The sequence below is a fragment of the Sebastes fasciatus genome, chromosome 20 (genome assembly GCF_043250625.1).
Source record: "Sebastes fasciatus isolate fSebFas1 chromosome 20, fSebFas1.pri, whole genome shotgun sequence".
NCBI lineage: Eukaryota > Metazoa > Chordata > Actinopteri > Perciformes > Sebastidae > Sebastes > Sebastes fasciatus.
Window position 1 is genome coordinate 15,257,874 of NC_133814.1, and position 20,640 is coordinate 15,278,513.

Consider the following 20,640-nt stretch of genomic DNA (forward strand, 5'->3'; position numbering starts at 1 on the left):
TAGCTATAAATAAATATAGGTGGACCAAAATGATACATTATGTCCATTTTTTCAGATCGAATAGAAACAAGTGTGGTGGTAATTTAAATTTAGGGACAATGATCTGTGTAGGCTACACTCCAACAAATTCAAGATTACTATAAGAAAAAAGTTGTTTTCTATAATGTTATGTTATGAGGTGTGATAACATCTATTTTGTCTGTTGTCCTGTCAAAAAATATTAAATACAAATAATAATAATTTAAAGACCCACCAAGGCTATAGAGGCAAATTTCACTAATAACATGGCAGTCACGACTTCTCACCTTTGAGACATCAGGAATATTTTGTGGCTTTTTGAAATTCGCGGTGTAACCCACGATGCCCATGTCGAGAGGAAACACAATCTCCCCCTGCGGATGGACCACGTTGGCCTCGTATTTGGACGTCGGAGTCACGTCGAAGAGGCAGCTGGCGAGCTCAGGTATTCCGTTTCGTGCCCGGGTCAAGTAAAACCCGACCCTGTCGGCCTGTAAGATCAGGGCGACTCTTTGCAACACTTTGTGAATGGACTCCTCCATGCTCCCCTGCTTCTGCAGCTCCACGACCAGCTCGAAGATGATGGCGGCCTCTTGCACGGAGTTAACATCCTTGAAGGAAGCGGTGTCTTTGACGTCGACGGTCGCAGAAAAGGCGGCAGTCAGGGCTTCGGCGCGCAGCTTCTTATCAAAGTACTCTTTGGCGAACTGCGGGTTGTTCTCCAGGTATTTCTCCACGCTGTCCTTGTCTGCCATGTTGAACTTGAGAAGTGTTGTGTTCCCGTCCTCTTTTTTTCACAAAAGCATCACCTGCAGGGATGTGTTAAAACTGGAGAGGGGAGCTTTTGCTGTGGCCTACAGGGCTGTGTGCATCAGCAGCATTCTCCTTCGCGGTCCACTAACTCATCCCCGTGTCTGCCGACAGACAGAGGAAGACAGAGTGCGGCTTAGAGGCTTGAAAGGATCAGAGTGGCCGCTAATTAATGTGACGTCATGACATTAAAACCCCTGCTCTAAGCGTCCTTAACCCGCAAATCCAAGTGAGCCTATGCTCTATGGTGAAACACCAGGTTGACTGCACCTGGAGAGGTAAAGACCAAAGACTAACAGCTGTCTGGGGTCCTCAAATCCCCCCCAAACGAGAGGAAACAACACTGAAGAAACATGTGGCAACAACACCTCATTGGTTCAGGTGGTTTTCACAGATCCCCAGACATGAAACTACATACTAGGGCTGGGCGATATGGAGAAAATATCAAATATCACAATATTTTTGACCAAATGAACTCGGAAAAAAAAGTTTGGAAATCTGCGTTTGGTCGATTATATCTCTGTTGTTCCAATGTTAATTGGCATTGTATTTTACATCGTTGGAAAGCCTGTTTATTTACCTTCACAATGATGTCCAACTTGTAAGGATCATGCATTTGTGGGATGAGCAGCACAGCTGATTATGTTGGTAGCGCCCAAGAAAAATTTGCCAAAATGCTCTGCCAATGGTAAACAGTGTATTCTCCTGTTGGAATTGACACTTGTTGTGAGTTGTTTGGTGGATTGGATGATTGAACTCTCTATCAGTAACAAGGAACAAACAAGACATATTGGCTATTTTACACTTTATTCATTTAATACACCGCCAGGAGCTTCAATAGCGGTGGAAGATCCATACGCAGCCACAACCGCCTGGCACCTCCTCCTCATGCTGGTCACCAACCTGGTCACACGTTGCATTTTGGCAAATTTGTCTTGGGCACTACCCACATAATCAGCTGTGCTGCTCATCCCACAAATGCATGATCCTTACAAGTTGGACATCATTGTGAAGGTAAATAAACAGGCTTTCCAACGATGTAAAATACAATGCCAATTAGCATTGTAACAACAGAGAAATAATTGACCAAACACAGAGTTCCAAACTTTTTTTCCAGAGTTTACATTTATATAGAGTACCCCAGGGATGACGTATTGTAGGCCAACCAGGAAGTTAGCATCACCCTGGTTCCCTCGACAAAAAGCCAATGAGATTGTTCCAGTGGGTTTTGGATTATTGCAGAAAATAAGCTCTGTGGCAAACATACGTTAGAGATACTTACACGTTTTGTTCAGCAAGAAAATTTTCACAAATGAACACCACTTTGTGATTTTTGAAGCGTGCGTGCAATCGCCAGAAATAAAAAGCTAACGTTAGTCTTTAAACAAACTACACCACGGTCGCATGAACGTGAGTATATGTAACGAGGCTGTAAAGGCAGAAGAGTTGGCGTGATGACGTTTAGTAGTCTCATTTAGTCTCTTAGTCGACTAGGACCAAAACGACAAGTTAGTCGACTGATCGACTAAAACAGGGCCGCTTTAGTTCCAGTATAATATTTAATGTGTAGTCCCAACAGATTTTGAGCAAGCAGGAGATATTATATCAGGTTCCCTTGCCTTGGATGGCCTAACCTCCTAGCGCAAGCCAACCCTGCATTGGGTATTACCACTGTTCTATCCTTGTTGTTGTTGCTACAGAGGAGGAAGTACCTAAATAGTGGTAATGGTAAATGCATGAGCAGGCTACATGGACCTGTGTGCTCTAATTTAAGCTCCATCATCTTGGAGGTATCAGTCCTAGAACTGGAAATTGGCCAATTAGTGGGACTTGGACGTCTGGGAACAAGGCCCTAAACAAAGATGGCTGGCTATTATTAACTGCACTGTCTGGTTAGCTGCTGGCAGGCTGGCAAGACAAGGAGTTTCCCACTATTTTTTGCCTGTGGGGATTAAGGGAAAGCTCATCAAGGGAGAACTACAAAAGGTGTGTGTGTGTGGGTGTGTGGATGTGAGGCATTGTGGAAACAAATTAGAGCAGCCCATTTTTCAGTCGGAGAAACCGGTTGGCAGAGTAGTGTGTGAGAGAGGCAGGTGAGACAAATATAATGATGAATAAGATGAATAATGTCATATTTCTGAACTTCTGTATTTTTCAACCTGTATTTTCCCATGTTTTTGTGTCTAACTGACTAATAGGGACAATAATTTCTGAAATTGGTCCATGATTGAGGGAGAACGCTGCAGATGGCAGCTGCTCTCAGGCTGCAATATGTTGCTATTGGGGCAAGCTGGCAGCGTCATTTACACCCACTAAAAGTGCTTGTTTTTGCCATGACAGGCACTGATTGTTATTAACTATGCCATCATGGAAAGAGTCTCGCTCAAGGAGAAGTGAGTGTTTGAGTACAGAAAGCATAGTTTCATGTTATAGAAAAGATTTTCACTGTCATAGCTGAATATTTAGATGACTTTGACAATGTGGAGGTCTTTGAATTCGATGGCCGCCTGTATTTATTTTAGCCAGAGTATACGGATATTCAGATTTCACAACAAGACTTCTCCTTGAGCGGGACTTGGACACAATAACAAACAGATCCGGATCAAGTGAAAGGTAGAAAAATGGCCACTGTGGCCACAGGTAGCAATTACAGAATGACGGCACATTGGATTTCTTTACATTTGCCAAGATTCAGTTAAGCCAGTTGCTTTAAAGGAACAGTGTGTAACATTTCCAGGGATCTATTAGCAGAAAAAGAATATAATATTCATAACTATGTTTTCATTAGTGTTTAATCACCTGAAACTAAGAATCATTGTGTTTTCGTTAGCTTAGAATGAGCCCTTCATATCTACATAGGGAGCGGGTCCTCTTCACGGAGTCTGCCATGTTTCTACAGTAGCCCAGAACGGACAACTTAAACATTGACTCTAGAGAGACCCTTTCATGTTTTTACGTTACCTGAAGGCCATCTTAGTTCTCCGACACGCTTGTGAAACTGCGGTAACATGAGCCGCTGTCTGACTTCCGTTGCTCCTTAAGTAGTGTTATCATGGTAAAGATTTGGCCTCTGAGCGAGGCAAACATCGTTACCACGGTTTTGCACTCGGAAACTCATGTTACCATAGTCTTGGAAAGGGGGGAGTGTGTGGACTGGGTCGGTTGCAATCTGCAACCACACTACTAGATGCCGCCAAATCCTACATACTGTACCTTTAAAGACACCAATAGGTGACCTGACTGAGAGCGAGGGGAATGGGACCATATGTAGAAAACAGTCAGCCAACTGACTCAGTAATGTCAGACGCATAATATATAATATGTTTCTAATGTTTGCTAGAATTAGCAAACATTAGCCACCACACAAGGCCGTATCACCAAAACACTTAAGTGCATTGAACTTTGTTTTATTGCTTATTAATGCAACTTTTAAAGGATCTATTTCAATTGCTAAATCATATTTTGATAGGTGGACCAAACACTCCGCTAAAAACACTACTTCCCTAGCAGTGGCAGCACAAGCAGTGTAGCAATGAGGTCGTTTGCCTAATCCCTAATTTTGAGTTACTTAAGTTTCAGACTCCATCAAAACAAAAAACTGACTCCTGCTTTAAGCATGACATTTACCTCTATACCGCACAAAATGTGAAATGCATGGATCAGCTTGGCAGTGTAACGTACAGAGTTTCTTGGCCAATCTTCACGATTATGAAATGTTGCCTCTGGCCAAATTCCAGCTGCTATTATTTCTGCTGAAAATGAGTGATTGTGCTGTTTTCCACTGGCTGGGGCTTTGGTTATGCAAGCTGCAGATGTTTGGCTGTGCTGTGTGCTCTTTTTATTCAACCGAGCCCTCAGAGGACTGGTTACATGAGCCTCAGTGCAAAATAACAGCATCAATTTATAAAAGTCTGCTGCCACAGTAGATTTAAGTCAGATGAAATACAGACCTGTGTTGACCGTGTTTCTCTTAACTTGCTTGTACTTTGAATGATGTACTCTTTAACTGCACAAACCTGGAACAGCAGAATAAGATAAGTCAGAAAAATGGCACAAGCTGTTTGACCCTGTTCTTGGGAAAACAGCATGAAATGAAGAGGTTCTTGTTCAAATGAGATTACATCATTATCTCTCTTGGACTCGTCTTTTGTAGACACATGTACAAAAGTACACAAAAACATGCATTTTTAGCTAACTCACACATTATCCCATTGTCAATGACTGGTGTTTGAAACTTCAGACTTTGAACTTAGAAAATATGTGATTATCTCTCTTTCACATTGATTGTACCATTTATACAAACACAGTCCTAAAAGATAGCATAATCAAGTCAACAGCTGACGCACTCATATGGATGTGCCGGGAAGCGTGTACGCCTACTGACACGTTGTATTGGTAAATAAGAAAGGGTCGAAACATGCATTTACTGCAATCCAGTTTTTTTCCACACGAAAAAAGGGGTTCAGTAAGTCCATGCATGCAAACACATTTAGATTTACGACATTATATAGTCGTTTTACGCCTATGTTTGTGGAGTGTGACAAATGTTTGTATCTACACGTGCCTTCAGCTTGTTCCAGATGTTCCTCTTGGCTTTGCTAGCGGCTGCTTTCATAAGACTTTCATAAATAAGAAAACCTCAGTCCTGACAGGAGAACACATTTTTTTTGAGGGGCTACAGAGGGGTGGTGGGCCGAATGTGCAGAACACACAAATCAATAGGACTGGGGGCTGCAGTTATGTAAAAATGTTTGTCCAATGGAAGGCAAGCTAGCTAGTGGGGAGAGCAGGGGAGGTTCAGATCTCCACAAGTCATTATGCAAGACTAGCCAGCTGTATATAAGGCCACGACCATATGACAGAAAACCAGAGGAATCTCTGTGAGCTCTCCCACTTTGTTTTCAGGTATGCATTGACAATGGACTTTGTTTTTTAGCTTTTACATTTTGAACGAAAGACTTTAAGTGAATGATTTGTAAAAGTTTGTTTTTTATATTATTCCGATTTTGTTTGTAGCACATAGGCAAACATTTTGTGGCATTTTATTGCACTCCACTTTACTCGAGGACTTTAATGAACTGGCAATGTGGCTGACGAATGTCCTTCTTTTCCTTTCCTCTGAGGTAGAATGCTGCGGTACGTTGTGGCCCTCTGTCTCCTGGCTTTGGCCTGGGCGCAGGAATGCCAGGTGGCCAACATCCAGGTCATGCAGAACTTTGACAAGACAAAGGTGAGTCGGAAGTTTAGTTCTTTGATCATATATACATCTGCTTTTGTAGTATCATCTTCAGAGTTTTTTTGGTTAGATACATAGGAATATTAGTTCTGTTTAAAGGACTAATTAAACTGAATATCTTTGTTCTTTTACTGTTAATTGAAAAACACTGAGGAGCGAAGTGGACTCACACTTGGATTTCCTTTCTCATAGTATGCCGGGGTATGGTACGCCGTAGCAAAGAAGGACCCAGAGGGTTTGTTCTTAATTGACAACGTCGTGGCCAAGTTTACTATCGAAGAGGACAGCAAAATGACGGCAACAGCTAAGGGCAGAGTTATCATCCTCAAGTGAGTTCTGTTCTCTCATTGTGAATTTGTGCAACTCCCTACACGTTCTACGCTCTCCTCTTTATCTCCTCCATTTCGTCTCCCCATCTTTCGTAACGTCCTCCTCTCTTTTTGACCTCTAGCAATTGGGAAATGTGCGCCGACATGTTGGCCACCTTCGAGGAAACTGCTGACCCTGCCAAGTTCAGGATGAGGTACTGGGGAGCTGCCGCTTACCTGCAGACTGGAAGTAAGTTGTGGGACAGACTAACTTGAATTTCTGACTTGGATTTCTGGAACAACAAATTCAAGGCAACTAATGTATGACTAGGCACCACATTAGCATAAGCAGTTGGCATTGTCAGCAGGGTGTCACTGATATTACACTGCAAAAGGGATTGTTGACCTTCAGATCATCAACTGTTGATTTAATTTAATCATTAACTGCAGCACATGGATCTCGGTGACCCTGACCCCCCGGAGAATAAATCAAATCAAATGCTTACTAGGAAGGGGTCCAAAAGTCACAGTGTAACTTTGACATGTACCATGATCCCAGCGCTGACCCAAACTGTTGTGTTTTTAAGTACAATTTCTGCATCTACAACTCCCATCTATATAATTGCATCAGCTGTTGACTTGATTACGTTGTCAAGGGACTCTTTTACGTCTCCCAGCACTGCGTGTTTGTATAAATGGTTGACAGAGTGCTCAAGCCCACTTAAAAATAATCAATGTGGAAAAGAGATAATCACATATTTCTGGAGTTTCAAACAACACCAGTTGAAGGCGATGGGATAATGTGCGAGTTAGCTAAAAACACTTGTGGACAAAAAAGTTGCCATATACAAAACATCAAATTACCTCATGAGTTTTTTTTGGCTTTACATGTACTTAAAAAATGGTTCCCCAAATTGCAAAAGGATGGTTTGGTAAACATCTCAACTCCGTCTCCCTCCCTTCTCTGCTCTCAGACGATGAACACTGGGTTATTGACACCGACTATGTCAACTACGCCATCCACTACTCCTGCAGAATGGTAGACGAAGACGGCACATGCCTGGACAGCTACTCCTTCATATTCTCTCGTTATCCGGAAGGTCTGAGGGCGGAGGATCAGCACATTGTAACCCAGAAGAAGCAAGAAATCTGCCTGCTGGGCAAATACAGACGCGTCCCACACACTGGTGAGTCCTCATTTGTTTATGATGAGATGCAAATATTCAAAAAGCCGTCATATCACCAATATTATTACAGCTGTTTGAATATTTTTTTTAGACATGAAAATACTGTTTTTTGCATGTTTTGTGTTTTCATTTGGTATTTTGTACTAAGCAAAATATTTTGTCTTTTTTCCACTGCAGGTTTCTGCGTCAGCAGCTGATCTGTTGCCACTTTGTTTTTTGAAGCACCCCCCTCTCTCTCTTCCTCTACTCGTCTTGGACTGATTCCCACCAGAGTGCTCTCTGCCGTCCTTAAAGTAGCCCATACTTCTTTAAAAATAAACAAAAAATGGCAAACTATACTCCGTCACATTCACATGACTAATGCTGTAAATAGAAAGGAAAGATAATGCTGGTTTGTTGTCACTTTCCCCAAAATGTCCCCATTAGTAAAGGAGATTCTGGGCCTCTTAACATTATAGTCCTCACCATCTGTCATGAGTTAGTATAGTAGTGTGAAACAACCTTGTTGCTCACTGGTTCTAGTGAGAAAACTAGACATATCAGGTCACTGACTGACAACTTTTGGAGCTTTTCAGGCCAATGAGACAAATACTCAGTTGGGAAAATCTCTGAGTTCTCAGTGTTGCTGCAGCTCTGGAGCATTAACACCATGTTTACCACAAAACCAGGTTCACAAGTCACTGACTTTGCTTTTACACTGAAGGACGTACAGTATCTTGTAGCACAAAAGTTTGTTAATTAACCTTAATACATCCATGTTAAGTTGCGTGCTATATAGGCATAGCAGTTTGGTTGTTACTTGGTTGTATGATGTATACTTCTTGATCCAATTTTTCAAATAAAACCTATACTATGTTGGCTCGTTAAATTTTTGATTGCCTTGAAATATTTATCTGCATTATGGGATCGCAAATAATGAATTCATGTTGTTGGCATAGGCGGGGACAACGAGACCTTTTGTTCCCCCCACTCTCGGGTGTAGGTAATAAAGTGGTAATGTCTACAATCAGAGAAGGTTGGCGATAATGTCTAAATGGTGTAATCGATTAGTTGTCAACTATTAAATGGATCGCTAACTATTTTGATTAATTTTTTAAGAAAAGAAAGTCAACATTTTCTGATTCCAGCTTTTTAAATGTGAATATTTTCTGGTTTCTTTACTCCTCTATGACAGTAAACTGAATATCTTTGAGTTGTGGACAAAATAAGACATTTGAGGACGTCATCTTGGGCTTTGGGGAAACACTGATCGACATTTTCTAGACCAAACAACTCATCAATTAATCGAGAAAATAATCAACAATGAAAATAATCGTTAGTTGCGGCCCTAGATATCAAAGTGATTTCAATTTGATTGTATTCAGTAATTGAGCAAAAGTTCATAACACTATTGACCCTGAAATGCATTCTGATGTGACACAAAGGACTGTTGCGTTGGAAGGAGATTTGCATCTTTATTGCACACTTTTGTACAGTACAGTGCATGGCAGAACAACTTTGGAGCACATGATAAGAATAAAACAATGACTTGTAAAAACGACAACAGCAAAATGGAGAAAATTTGGCCAAAACAATGCGATATAAAAACAAAACAATGATCTAAAAGATGACAGTGTAGCAGTGTCTGTCTGTCTGTCTGAGGTCTATGGAGTCACATTGCCAAGATGGCAGGAATAAAGGCAACTTAACCCCCTTTCCCCTCCTGAGAGGACCTTTACTAATCCCCGGCCTTAAATAGTTTAGTACAAGGAATTAACTCCTGCAATCTCATTCCAGCCTCACAGGGCTGCAGGCTTGAAGAGCGAAGGTGGAAGTGAGCTTCACTCGGACAGGGAAGAATACAAGGACACCCGTTTAACCCCCCGGATGCAGTAGGTTCATGTTCTGGTTACGTTTAGGCAGAATCACATGGTTCAGAGAGGTTTGTCCAACTGTCTGCAACACACTAGACAGAGAAACACCACAACACTTTATAATGGGACTTAATTGTCCATAATTATCATATTTTCCCTATTATTTTGTCCTTCACTTCAATACTGTCAAAATGGCAAATGACCATTGCTGCTTCGGGGTAATTTCTCTTTGTTCGAAACAATGCAAATATGCCTTCAATATTACATTATTGCTGCGGAAACTGTATTAAAAAGGTGATAATCTATTATTGATTACTGAAACTAGGAGTGGAGGAACGGTGTGTTTACAGCTGGTTTATCAATGGAACATACTGTATTAGGCAGGTTTGTAAACTTTTATACAATACAATGAAGGTACATCCCATGATGATACAAAAAAAGACCATCATATAAACACAGATTACAGTAATACATAATTATAATTGCTTACATTTACTGGAGGAAAATAAAAGCTTTCATGATCTACAAAAGTCAGTAGCTCACATAATAAAAACAACAACCCAACAATAAATAATTTCATCAAATACACACAACAATAAAATTCACTAAGAGCTTCACAAGAACAAAAAAGACATCTCAAAAAATGAAGCAGGATGACCCCAGAAATAAACACATGGAAGGAATATGATCAGATACATTTTTGGCCTGATAATATTTTACTGGCAAAAACTGGAGTACATGTTTTAAAATTGTCATTCTCGTTTAAAATGAAAGACTTTTAAATAGTTTTAAGGTGATGAAATATACAGCATTTTAAGAATGTCCCTTGATTCCCATTTATATATTAAAAAGATCAAATTTGACTGGTATATTTACTAATAACTAAAGTATTCCAGCTGTTTGGATCTCAACTCACTCAGAGGCATTTGAATATCTGTCAAAAAGCTTACTGCAGTAATGAAATAAACTGCACACACTATCGTGCTCGGAACACATCTATGTCCCATTATTGAATTTATCAATGAATTAAGTTGTATCCAGTGATCATTATGGCAGCAGGAGCAGTATTTTAAACTAATTATTCTGCATGAGGACTCAGCCACTTTGCATTTAATCACTTTTTGGAAATCAAAACAAAGAATAGCTTGGCAGCCATGTAGGCAGCCTTCCAGATGAGTTTTAAAATATATTTTACTCACCTTTGTTGCTCACAGGAGTGCTGTGTTGGTGGAATCAGTTTTATGACATGTTTAAATGCTGCAGTTTAAGCTTCCTGAATGGATCTTATGATCTAGTCTAGTGGTTCCCAACCTTTTGGGCTTGTGACCTTTTAAAAGACGCAATATGTACTTGGTACCCACTGTCACAGACGGCAAGTCTATATGACCAGGTTAGCCAAAAAAAAAAAAAAATTGATTGTGTTGTATGCATAGTAGCTTTGCTATCTTGCTGCCCCCTTGTGTTCCGCCTAGTCCCGCCCTACTGTGCTGTGATTGGCGTATTTTCTGGCAATTGGAGCGTGCTTTCCTACACTGTGACAAGAGTGTATACTGTATTACAAAGACAGACAAGAGTGTGTGGATGAAGCGCCCAATGTCAGCTGGTATCGGCTCCAGCACCCCCGCAACTCCGAATAGAATAAGAGGTTACAGATTACAATGGATGGATGCAATACTGGTTACAGAAATTGAGCCCACACGGGAGAAGTTTGCCTCTGGCAGAAATCTCATTAGGTTTAGGCAACAAATCTACTTGGTAACATTTAGGAAAAGATCATGGTTTGGGTTAAAATAAACTCTTTCTGGCAGAAAGCCCTGAAGGCAAACTTTTCCAGTGTGCAAAATGAGCCGAACAGTGAGGCCAAACACAGCACAGTATTACTGGCCAATCCCAGCAGAGTAGGGTAGGGACTAGGCGGAACACTCTTAGGGAAAAAAATAACGCGGTGAGGGACGGGGTCCTGACGCCCAGGCTGGGAACCACTGATCTAGACTCTCTTCTAGCTCAGGCTAAGCAGTAGTCAATATGTGCCAGGAGCTCCCGGTGGCGGCTGGTGGGGTAGGAGGCCCGACACTTTGGGCACTCCAGGAAACTCTCATCCAGGAGGCTGGTGACTTTAGAGGGAGATGTCAGACCAGGAGGGTCGTTGATGGTAAGACGCTCAAAGTTGTTGTAGGAGCTGGGCTCTGAAAAACGGGCGTTTGGCTGTTTCTGAAACACAAAACATTACATTCATTTAGCAGAAGCTTTAGTGCCAAGTGATGTGTAAAAAAGTATAATCAACTTTCATATGGGCAAAATAATACTCTAAGCATTTTATATTTCATTTGCAATTAAAATACTTTTCTATTTTTTTTTTTTACTAAACAACTTCACAGACTGAAGTTGTATTTCTGAAAAAAACCTAACAATGAACATGTGGTCATGACAACCATTAACACTTACAGCAGTCTCCAGTTTAGCAATCTGATCCCGGGCCTTGCGGAGCTCCTTCAGCACCTTATGTAACTGGTGCTGCATGCTCTGACGATCAATCTTTTCATCCTCAAAGTCCTTGGCAGAGAGTTGGATCTGAGGAGGAGAGAGCCAAGAACTTATTGTACTAGAGTTGCACCAGTGGGATCAGTATGGATTTCACTACTAGGAAATGATAGTCACTCAAATATAGTTACAACTCTACGTGCTACACCATTTGATAAAGATTTCTGCTTGTTTGAACTGTGAGAGACACATCTACAGTGTTACCTGTTGCTCCAGTGCTGCGATTCTCCTCTGTTCTTCATTTTGGCTCAGAAGAGACTTCTGCAGCATATTCACCTGTGAAGGCCAAATAAAATTCAATGTTACATTTAAATTGTTTTCCATTCAAATAAAACTGATTTTATTTAAATATTGTCCGATTGAATGTGAGTGTTACCTGCAGTAAAAGTTCAGCTGATCTTTTCCTCTCCTCCTCCAATCTGATGTCCATACTCTCCAGTTCCATTCGCATCCTGTCTGACCGCTCAGACGACACCTTTCGCTCCTCACTCACTGCATGTCTGGATGCAAGATTTATAAAAGGAGTGGTATTTTAAGGAACATGTCCCAATTAATCTGCAGTTCGGCTTTTTCCTAAATCATGTAGTTTCTTTGCGCCAGTCAGATGCTGATTTCTACAACAAGATCAGACTTGCTTTACCTGTTGCCGTGTCGCTCTGCGTGCAGCTGCATCTTCGCGTCCTCCGACTCTTTGCTCTTCTCTTCGTACTTCCTCAGGAAGGACGACAGATCGCTGCTCTTGTCCTCGTACCTCCTCTGCAGCGCCGACATCTCCTCCTGGAGCCAGGTGACCTGCTCCTTCTGAGACTGCAGCTCAGCATGAGCTTTCAAGGTCTGCAGAGCCGTAAAGAAAACGCAAATTTCAGAACGGTGTATACTTGTTTTTGTCTATTCATTTCTCCAATAGAGTTCTACAAATCAATTATGAAGATGCCTGAATGCAAGGAATGTAGAAATTCAATGGGGTTAGTGCAGTTGCATGCAGATTCACCCAAACCTTTGAAGGGAGTGAATGTCAATCAATTTGTACATAATTTGATAGATGTTAGATGCATAGTTTCTCAGGAATGTGAGCAGCACACAAAAAAATAGAATACAATAATTCATAATTAGACAGAAATAGATATCCTTGGACCTGGAAATGAAATGAGTAAATAGTAATCAAATGAAATCCTACAGCATTTACCTGTTCCCTCTGCACATTGAGCTCCTGTTGGCCTCTGGTAACTTCATCTTTTTGCCTCTCCAGGTCTTTCTGTAGCCCCAGCAGCAGCTGGTCATAGTGGCTCTTCAGCTGGGCGTCCTTTTCTGGACCTGCTGAGTTGGCAGGAGCTGAGATAAGAAGTGTTCGTAAGCAAACCAAGAAGCTAACCGAAGATACTCATTGCAATCAACATGTAAAATTCTTGGTATTAAAGGTGCAGTGTGTAGGATTTGGCGGCATCTAGTGGTGAGGCTGCAGATCGCAACCAACTGAAATTTCTCCCGTGTGCCGAGCGTGTAGGAGAGCTACGGTGGCCGACGCAAAAACGTGAATGTCCCTCTCTAGAGCCAGTGTTTTGTTTGTCTGGCCACTGTAGAAACATGGTGGCCGGCTCCGTGAAGAGGACCCGCTCCTTATGTACATATAAACCGCTCAGTCTAAGGTAACGAAAACCCAACAATTCTTAGTTTCAGGGGATTATACACTTGAGAAAACACTTTTTAATATTATATTCCATTTCTGCCAATAGCTTCCCCTAAATGTTCCTTTAATCGTTGTCTATGTGGAGGATTTATAGAAGTTTCTAGAATTTAATTGTCACCAAACAGCCCTCAGTGGGGCCGTTGTTGCTCATATTTTTAATTTAAATCTAATCTTTTCTCATCTCCTTATCCCACAAAGCCTGTTTAATGTTGTGGCTAAAAAACTAATATCTGAATCAAACTGCATAATTTTCCCTTTTAACGTCCCATACTGTTTGTATCGGATCATAAAATTAACTGTTTGTTAAGTTCACTTTAATCACTTTTATTTTTTTTTTCCAATAAGCTGAGGAAGTGAGTAGTTGTTATTTCAATTCCTCCCCACATTCCTCACCATCTGAAGTGGCCTCTTGTTTGGTTTGCTGCTGTTTTGCCTGGGTCAGCTGCTGCTCCAGCTCCAGCGTGCGGGCGAGGACCGACTGCACGTAGGCCTCTCTCTGCTGGTCGTACGTCATCCACTGCTGGTTCTTCTCAAGAGCCTGGTGAAGACAGATGCACAACTCTGACATACTATTTTCTGTGTATTTGAACCCACTAGAACGATTCAATTCAAGGACTCTCCTGTTTTTTTTTGTAGATGACAGAGATGGGAGTTTGTGGTTTTGTGACAAGAGGTTTTCCATCAAAACGTGGCAAAAAAATAATCAAAATGTTTTGTTCTATCCAAAAAACGTAATACCCAGCGTGTCCCCTGTTGATGGCGCCTATTGATATTGAAATAAAAGCGGGTCCTAGACGTTGAATGATGAGAATCAGAGAATCGTTTCATTCCCCCGGTGCTGAACCGAGTGATGGGATGAAATACTTCAAATATATGGCAGATGGGCGAGATATTTCAGTCACAACGCTATGGTACAAAAGCATTTTTCAATAGTGAGAAAGCATTGCAAACAGGCACGTACAAACACACATAGTAAATCATTGACTGCTGGACTCACGTCTCTCAGTTGATCTTGCACTGATGCCAAGTCTGCAGGAGGTACATGTCCGTTCTGTAGAGAGAGAAAAACACATTTTTGTCTGATATAGACACGGCTTCAACGCTGATATCTGTTTTAGCTGTCACAAAATAAACTCGGGTTACACTGGTTTCTAAATCAAACAGATTGGATCCAATATCACAACACAATTTGGGACATGTTGGACATCAATCTAAGACAAATGAAGTTATTCCAAAAGAAAATGCTGGAGCCCCTCCTTTTGATGTATTTCATGTTGTTATCATGTGTATTGATTTCCATCAGTTGTCTGTGCTCAACAGACACTAAAAACAGTAGGTTTGCCACAGGCTGAAAATCACTCATAGGATTGATGGTTTAAATTATTCATCTTCTTAATTTTTAATAACACAAAGAAAAAAAAAAAAAAACACAGGAGCAAGTGATCAATCCATACACTACTTTTTCAGAGACTTGGCCACCAACACTAGAGTCAACTCCTCGACATCCATTCCTAGAAGAGTCATAATTCTGCCACACTGACCCCTGAGGTCTACATGTCTGATCCCACCAAAACACCTAAGCTCAAGCTCAAACCCTTCACAACGGTAGGCATCGCAACGATCATCTCTATGAGCTGCTCTCACACCTCCAGACAAGCATCATGAGCTCGTCAACTTTTTCCAGATGGATTTAAACGCGCGTCCCATAAGCTAAGCCCTCCTAATAGCTTTTGTGAATCCAAGAACGAGGGGGAAGGTTGGGTCAGGTCGGTCAGATTATTTCTAGTAATGCGAAAAGGAGCTAAGTCAAGGGCTAGGAAAGTTCCTGGCTGGAATTACCGAAAAAGACATAGAGATAAGGACGTGAAAGACGACGATATCAAAAGGGACTATAGTGTGTCCACAAGTATTCCTAGCCATTTTGTATAAATACTCTGCATTTTGATGCTTTCCAACCTTGAGTCTATAAGTAGTGACTTGAAAACCAAAGCAGGAGTTATGCAAACAAACAATCTGAGAACATTTAGATTCAAAGACAGTATTTCCAGCGTTCTGGTGACCTTTATGTGGAATGAAAACAAGGGAACTTTAAAAAACTGCATCTGTATCTTTCTTGTAAAAAATTCTCCTTTTCTTTTCTTCCACAGGGACTACATTTTTTCCTTAATACTGTTTTGATTATTTGGAAACATAAATGATGAACAGGCCTTAGCAGTTTTTGGTGTTAACTTCAAGAACAGAATTAATTAACTGATTTTGAGAGATCTGGAAAGATGGTTATAATAAGAGCGTTTAATTGATTTTGTTTGATTAAGATAGAGACTAGGGGTGTCGCGATATACCAGTGTTGACGAAAACCGTGATATATAATAATGAAATATTGATTTCATGTTAATAATACACACATGATAATATTGTGTAAAGAATCCAGTGCTTTTTAAATAATTTCATTAATACAGTTATGGTTACAGACTCTCTCCCCACACTCATATTTTGAGTGTATTTAATTTGCCAAAAAAGAGACATAATGTACATTATACAAAGTTAAAGATAAATTTGACTGATAGCACTATTATTTTTTTGTTTAAATTTTCTATAGATCTGGTTATCATGAATTATTTTAGCCACGATAATCGTGTAGTGAAAATCTGATATCATGACAGCCTTAATAAACAATAAAAACATTATACTGGTGGGATAACTCCTGGAAAAACTGGGTGAAAATCAAAGAAAATTTGTTGGATTTTTTTTTTACTTCTTGAAATTAAGTTTGAATTAATTTGAATTGAGCCTCAAAAGCCCAGAGGTTTGTGATCTAGGAGTCTTCAGTCATTTGAATTCCTGAATCACCTCTCCAGAAGCTGAGAAAAATCCTGTCGACTGCTCTGTGAGAGTGTAGTGAGGGCCTGCTGTGCTCAAAGCATCAAAGGGCTCACCGGGAATCGGTGCTGCTTTTTGATATGGAAGGAGAGCTAACCACGGGTATATTAATTATACAACCCTATAGACAAAGTGTCACTTTTATCTTTCGCAAGTGATGTGTTATTGTACCAGTAGTGATTGCTGAAGAAAGAGGACCATGGAATAACGTGTATTTACTTTAGTCATGTATTACTTGCACCCTCAGTTCTCATTACATCAAATTCTCCAGAGAGAAGGTAATGTCAAGCAGCTGAGGGAAACAATCAGAGGTCACACAGTGTCACCTAGTGGACACAGAAATAACTGCATCTGCATTTCAAAACACCTCCTTTCATGGAGTAGTCACTGAAAAAACTGTTTCTGTTGAAACGTACAATAAATCTGTTGAAATTAACATGACATATCTCTTAGGTGCACTGGCTACTGATGAAAACAGATGCCATGATCTTTCAAAAAACCTGACCAGAGGCAAATAAATAATAAATGTCACACCAATTTTGATCAAGGTCTACATTTACTTGTTCCTTTAAAGGAATTTCTGTTAGTCAGACTCATGACAAATGGAATTTGAATCGCCAAAAAATTATAATTCAACAAAATATGTCTACTGCATCAGCACTATAGATAAGCAAAAAAGAAATCTCAGATAGAATACGTTTTTTTTCCAATTTCTTCATACTGTATTTTTGTCACCAACAGCCTGAAATACAATTATTTCTTAACATTTTAAGGGGCCTCCCCTCAGACAAGCTTGGAAAAAGCCAACCCCTCATCCCTCCTTAATTTACTTGCTTCATTTCACTCAATTCCTGGATGCCTATGGGATCATGATTATGTTATTTTATCCCATAGACACTCAGCAATTGAGCCAAGATAGCCTAATAATGCTGTTTGACATCACTTTAGACTACACCAAATATATAAAAAAGGGTCTGTCCTAAGGCATTTATCAGTTTCTGACTCTGGGAAAGTGGGAAAAACCCTTAAATTCCCCAAAGCTACTGTATCTCTGAACTCGCTCTTTAACCAAATCACACACATTCAGGCTATTCTATGTGATCTGCTCTTGATAACTACTGTAATATTTTTTTCACTTCCATTCTGTGAGCCTCGCCTGAAACCGTTTGGCGCACCCCAGGAGAGGTCTGCCTCCCCCTTTGAAAAACCTCTGATTTATAATATCCTAGGGCTAGTCATCAATAAATAAAGATACTGAATAAGCACTTTAATCATCGACGTCATGATACCGTTCACACTTTTCATGACCTGTGCCAGCAAAAGTCGTTAGTCAGACACATTTTAAAGCCAAGGGGTGCACATTCCCAGTAAGATAACTGGTTATGTGGAAGAGGAGACAAATTTAATGGCGGTGCCAGCTTTTCTAACTAATGAGAACATCCAGACAGGTACAGGGGGCAATAAATTTGTCAACCTACCAGCGCCTGTGTTTCCAGGGACTGGCACCGGGCAGAGACGGTGGCCAGCTGGTTTTTCAGGTTCCCCGTCTCCTGCGTCAAGTTCTGGAACAACGTGTCTCTCTGCTCGGCCTCCTTCCTCCGCTGCTCCAGCTGGGCCTGCAGTGATGCTACCACCTGAAATACACATCAGTTTGAATAAACAACACCTTGACTAGCCTCCACAACAACCTGGATTTTTTTTTAACCTTTGTTTACGCAGAGGCAGTTTGCTGGAGATATTTGCTCTTCTCTAAGCAATTATCTGCCTCACACAAATGACATCACATGGCTGGTAGTCTGCTGGCAGTGCTCACGGAGCAGTTTTAGCACTTTTGGTTGATGAAAGTTAATGAGGGAGAGGCAAGTGTGATTAAATCACATTCACACGATGTCTGGGAAAACAAATAGCTGATATTGCATTTACCAGCAAGCCATTTCCAAGTTTTAGCTTGATGGCATTGTGGCTAGCCTAAAAAACAAAACAAAAACTAAGTCAGACGACGGCTGGCGGTACCACGGTTTTACACTCTGCAGCTCACGTAACCGTAGTGTGTTTGAGAACTACGGTGGCCTTCAGGTAACGTAAAAATTAAGGCTGTCAAAGTTAACGTGATAATAACGCATTAACACAAATTTGTTTTAACGCCACTAATTTCTTTAACGCATTAATGCAACTTGGGATTTTTAGGTTGTAGTGGGCTCAGTTTTAAAGCTAGAGTGAAGATCCCGGCGTCATATGAAACTACTAGAAATCCTAAGGAAACCATTGGTACCAACCTATGTCATACTAGCGTGTCCTGAAGGAGGCTATTTAACGTTCCAAACTTGTGCAAAATTTTGGAAAGGATAAGCCGGCACGGACATTTACAAAGGGGTCCCTTGACCTCTGACCTCAAGATATGTGAATGAAAATGTGTTCTATGGGTACCCACGAGTCTCCCCTTTACAGACATACCCACTTTATGATAATCACATGCAGTTTGGGGCAAGTCATAGTCAAGTCAAGTCAGCACACTGACAGCTGTTGTTGCCTGTTGGTATTTGAGTTTGCCATGTTATGATTTGAGTATATTTTTTATGCTAAGTGCAGTACCCGTGAGGGTTTCTGGACAATATGTGTCATTGTTTTGTGTTGTTAATTGATTTTCAATAATAAACATATACAGACAATGTGTAAAAAATGTGTGATTAATTTGCGATTAACTATTTTAATCGATTGACAGCCCTAGTAAAAACGCAAAAGGCTCTCGTAGAGCCAGTGTTTGGTTTGTCTGTTCTGGCCTACTGTAGTAACATGGCTGAGCAACATGGCATGAAGAGGACATGAAGAGGACCCGCTCTATGAAGGGCTCATTCTAAGATAACGAAAACACAGCGATTCTTAGTTTCAGGTGATTATACACTTGAAACTAACAGATCCCCCCCCGCAATAGTTCCCTTAAGCAACAAGCTCGAATTGACGGCGTCAATTTGTCCAGCAGTGTCACAAACACACCCCCACAACAGTGAAAGATAGTTGGTTTATAAATATCAAATGAACAGCATACACACCATGTGTTAGTATGCAGTTTTTTTGCTGGCTGTCTAAACGTCCCTCAGCTGAGCTGCTGCTGTCAAAAATGGGATAGAAGCTATTTCCCCCCCCAACTGTTTTTTATGGCAGCTCAGTGGGATCCTAGTATGATTCCCCCCCCCCCCCTTCCTGACAGTTGTCTGCTGCCAGCAATACATATGCCAAAAGTGCAACAAATCTTCACAAGTTGAATGAATGCTCTCAAAAGACACAGCTCCTCAACCTGGGCAGAAAACTGCTGCCTCATCATGTCCAAATCTATCTGTCTTTCTGTGTGTCCATGTTGACGGAGGGACATCTACAGTAGACATCTAGAGTAGGTCTACTGATTTTTGTATTTCTGCAGAGATGTGTCATGTGTACATACCTCTCCTCCTCTAGCCGACAGCTGCTGTCTCACTGTTTCAAGCTCCTGCTCTTTAACGAGCAACTGCTGATTGTTTCTCTCTCGCAGCGTCTCAAGGGAAAGGATCCTCTGAAATAATCAACATAAGATATACACATTAAAATACAAAAAAAACAGGCAAAAGACAGACCGATGAAGGGAAGTTATCATGAAATACATCTTCAAAATATACTTTTACCTCCAGCAGCTTGGTTTTGTCTGAGTCGGGTGGTTTGATGTGTCGTTTGGCCAGTTCATCAATCTTCTTCTTGAGGTGAGCGTTCTCCTTTCTGACTTTCTCCAGCTCCGCCTCAGCCTTGGAGGCAGAGCTGCTGGATTTGAAACCCAACCTGGTGACGATGGTCTCTTTGGCACCTTTAGATGTCATGGCTGCTTTGTTGGGTGTTGGGTGTTGAGAAAGGAACCTCTACCTCTGTTGTAAAATTCAACAGATGTATTGAGTTATATTGACTTGAAATCATTTGGACAGTAAAAAAACTGAATGTAAAGTTCAGAACATTAAAACCTTATGAAACATCCTATAAAAATGCTGGCATACAGACATATTATTTATTTTACAATTTATTAAAACAATATTTAATTATAAATACAAATATTTATAGAAATTATTAAATATTTTTAAAAATAAAATATATATATTTT

At 40.7% G+C, this 20,640-nt stretch overlaps 2 protein-coding genes across 4 annotated transcripts in view; one reads left to right on the forward strand and one right to left on the reverse strand.

Moving 5' to 3' along the window:
* Positions 1-20,640, reverse strand: part of pde6c (phosphodiesterase 6C, cGMP-specific, cone, alpha prime) — a 35,100-nt gene that overhangs the window by 12,573 nt on the left and 1,887 nt on the right. The window contains exons 2-10 of one of the 2 annotated variants that reach the window (XM_074619036.1): positions 20,177-20,410; positions 19,960-20,067; positions 17,999-18,154; positions 14,638-14,691; positions 14,034-14,178; positions 13,140-13,267; positions 12,594-12,787; positions 12,330-12,453; positions 12,158-12,229 (exon numbers count right to left, since the gene is read on the reverse strand). In XM_074619036.1, coding sequence (XP_074475137.1) covers positions 12,158-12,229; positions 12,330-12,453; positions 12,594-12,787; positions 13,140-13,267; positions 14,034-14,178; positions 14,638-14,691; positions 17,999-18,154; positions 19,960-20,067; positions 20,177-20,365 — 1,170 coding nt within the window. In that variant the 5' untranslated portion in view covers positions 20,366-20,410. Of the gene's footprint in view, positions 1-305; positions 924-12,157; positions 12,230-12,329; positions 12,454-12,593; positions 12,788-13,139; positions 13,268-14,033; positions 14,179-14,637; positions 14,692-17,998; positions 18,155-19,959; positions 20,068-20,176; positions 20,411-20,640 lie in introns of those variants that run through there. The other variant, XM_074619035.1, reaches the window with a different exon arrangement.
* On the forward strand, positions 5,589-7,895 carry rbp4 (retinol binding protein 4, plasma). 2 transcript variants are annotated; one of them, XM_074619037.1, is made up of 6 exons: positions 5,589-5,733; positions 5,956-6,058; positions 6,257-6,393; positions 6,516-6,622; positions 7,347-7,559; positions 7,737-7,895. In XM_074619037.1, exons 1-6 carry the CDS (start codon positions 5,684-5,686, stop codon positions 7,754-7,756), a joined length of 630 nt encoding a protein of 209 aa, XP_074475138.1. In that variant the 5' UTR covers positions 5,589-5,683; the 3' UTR covers positions 7,757-7,895. The 2 variants fall into 2 exon arrangements, with proteins under 2 accessions (XP_074475138.1, XP_074475139.1); XM_074619038.1 differs by lacking the exon at positions 5,589-5,733 and adding an exon at positions 5,771-5,792.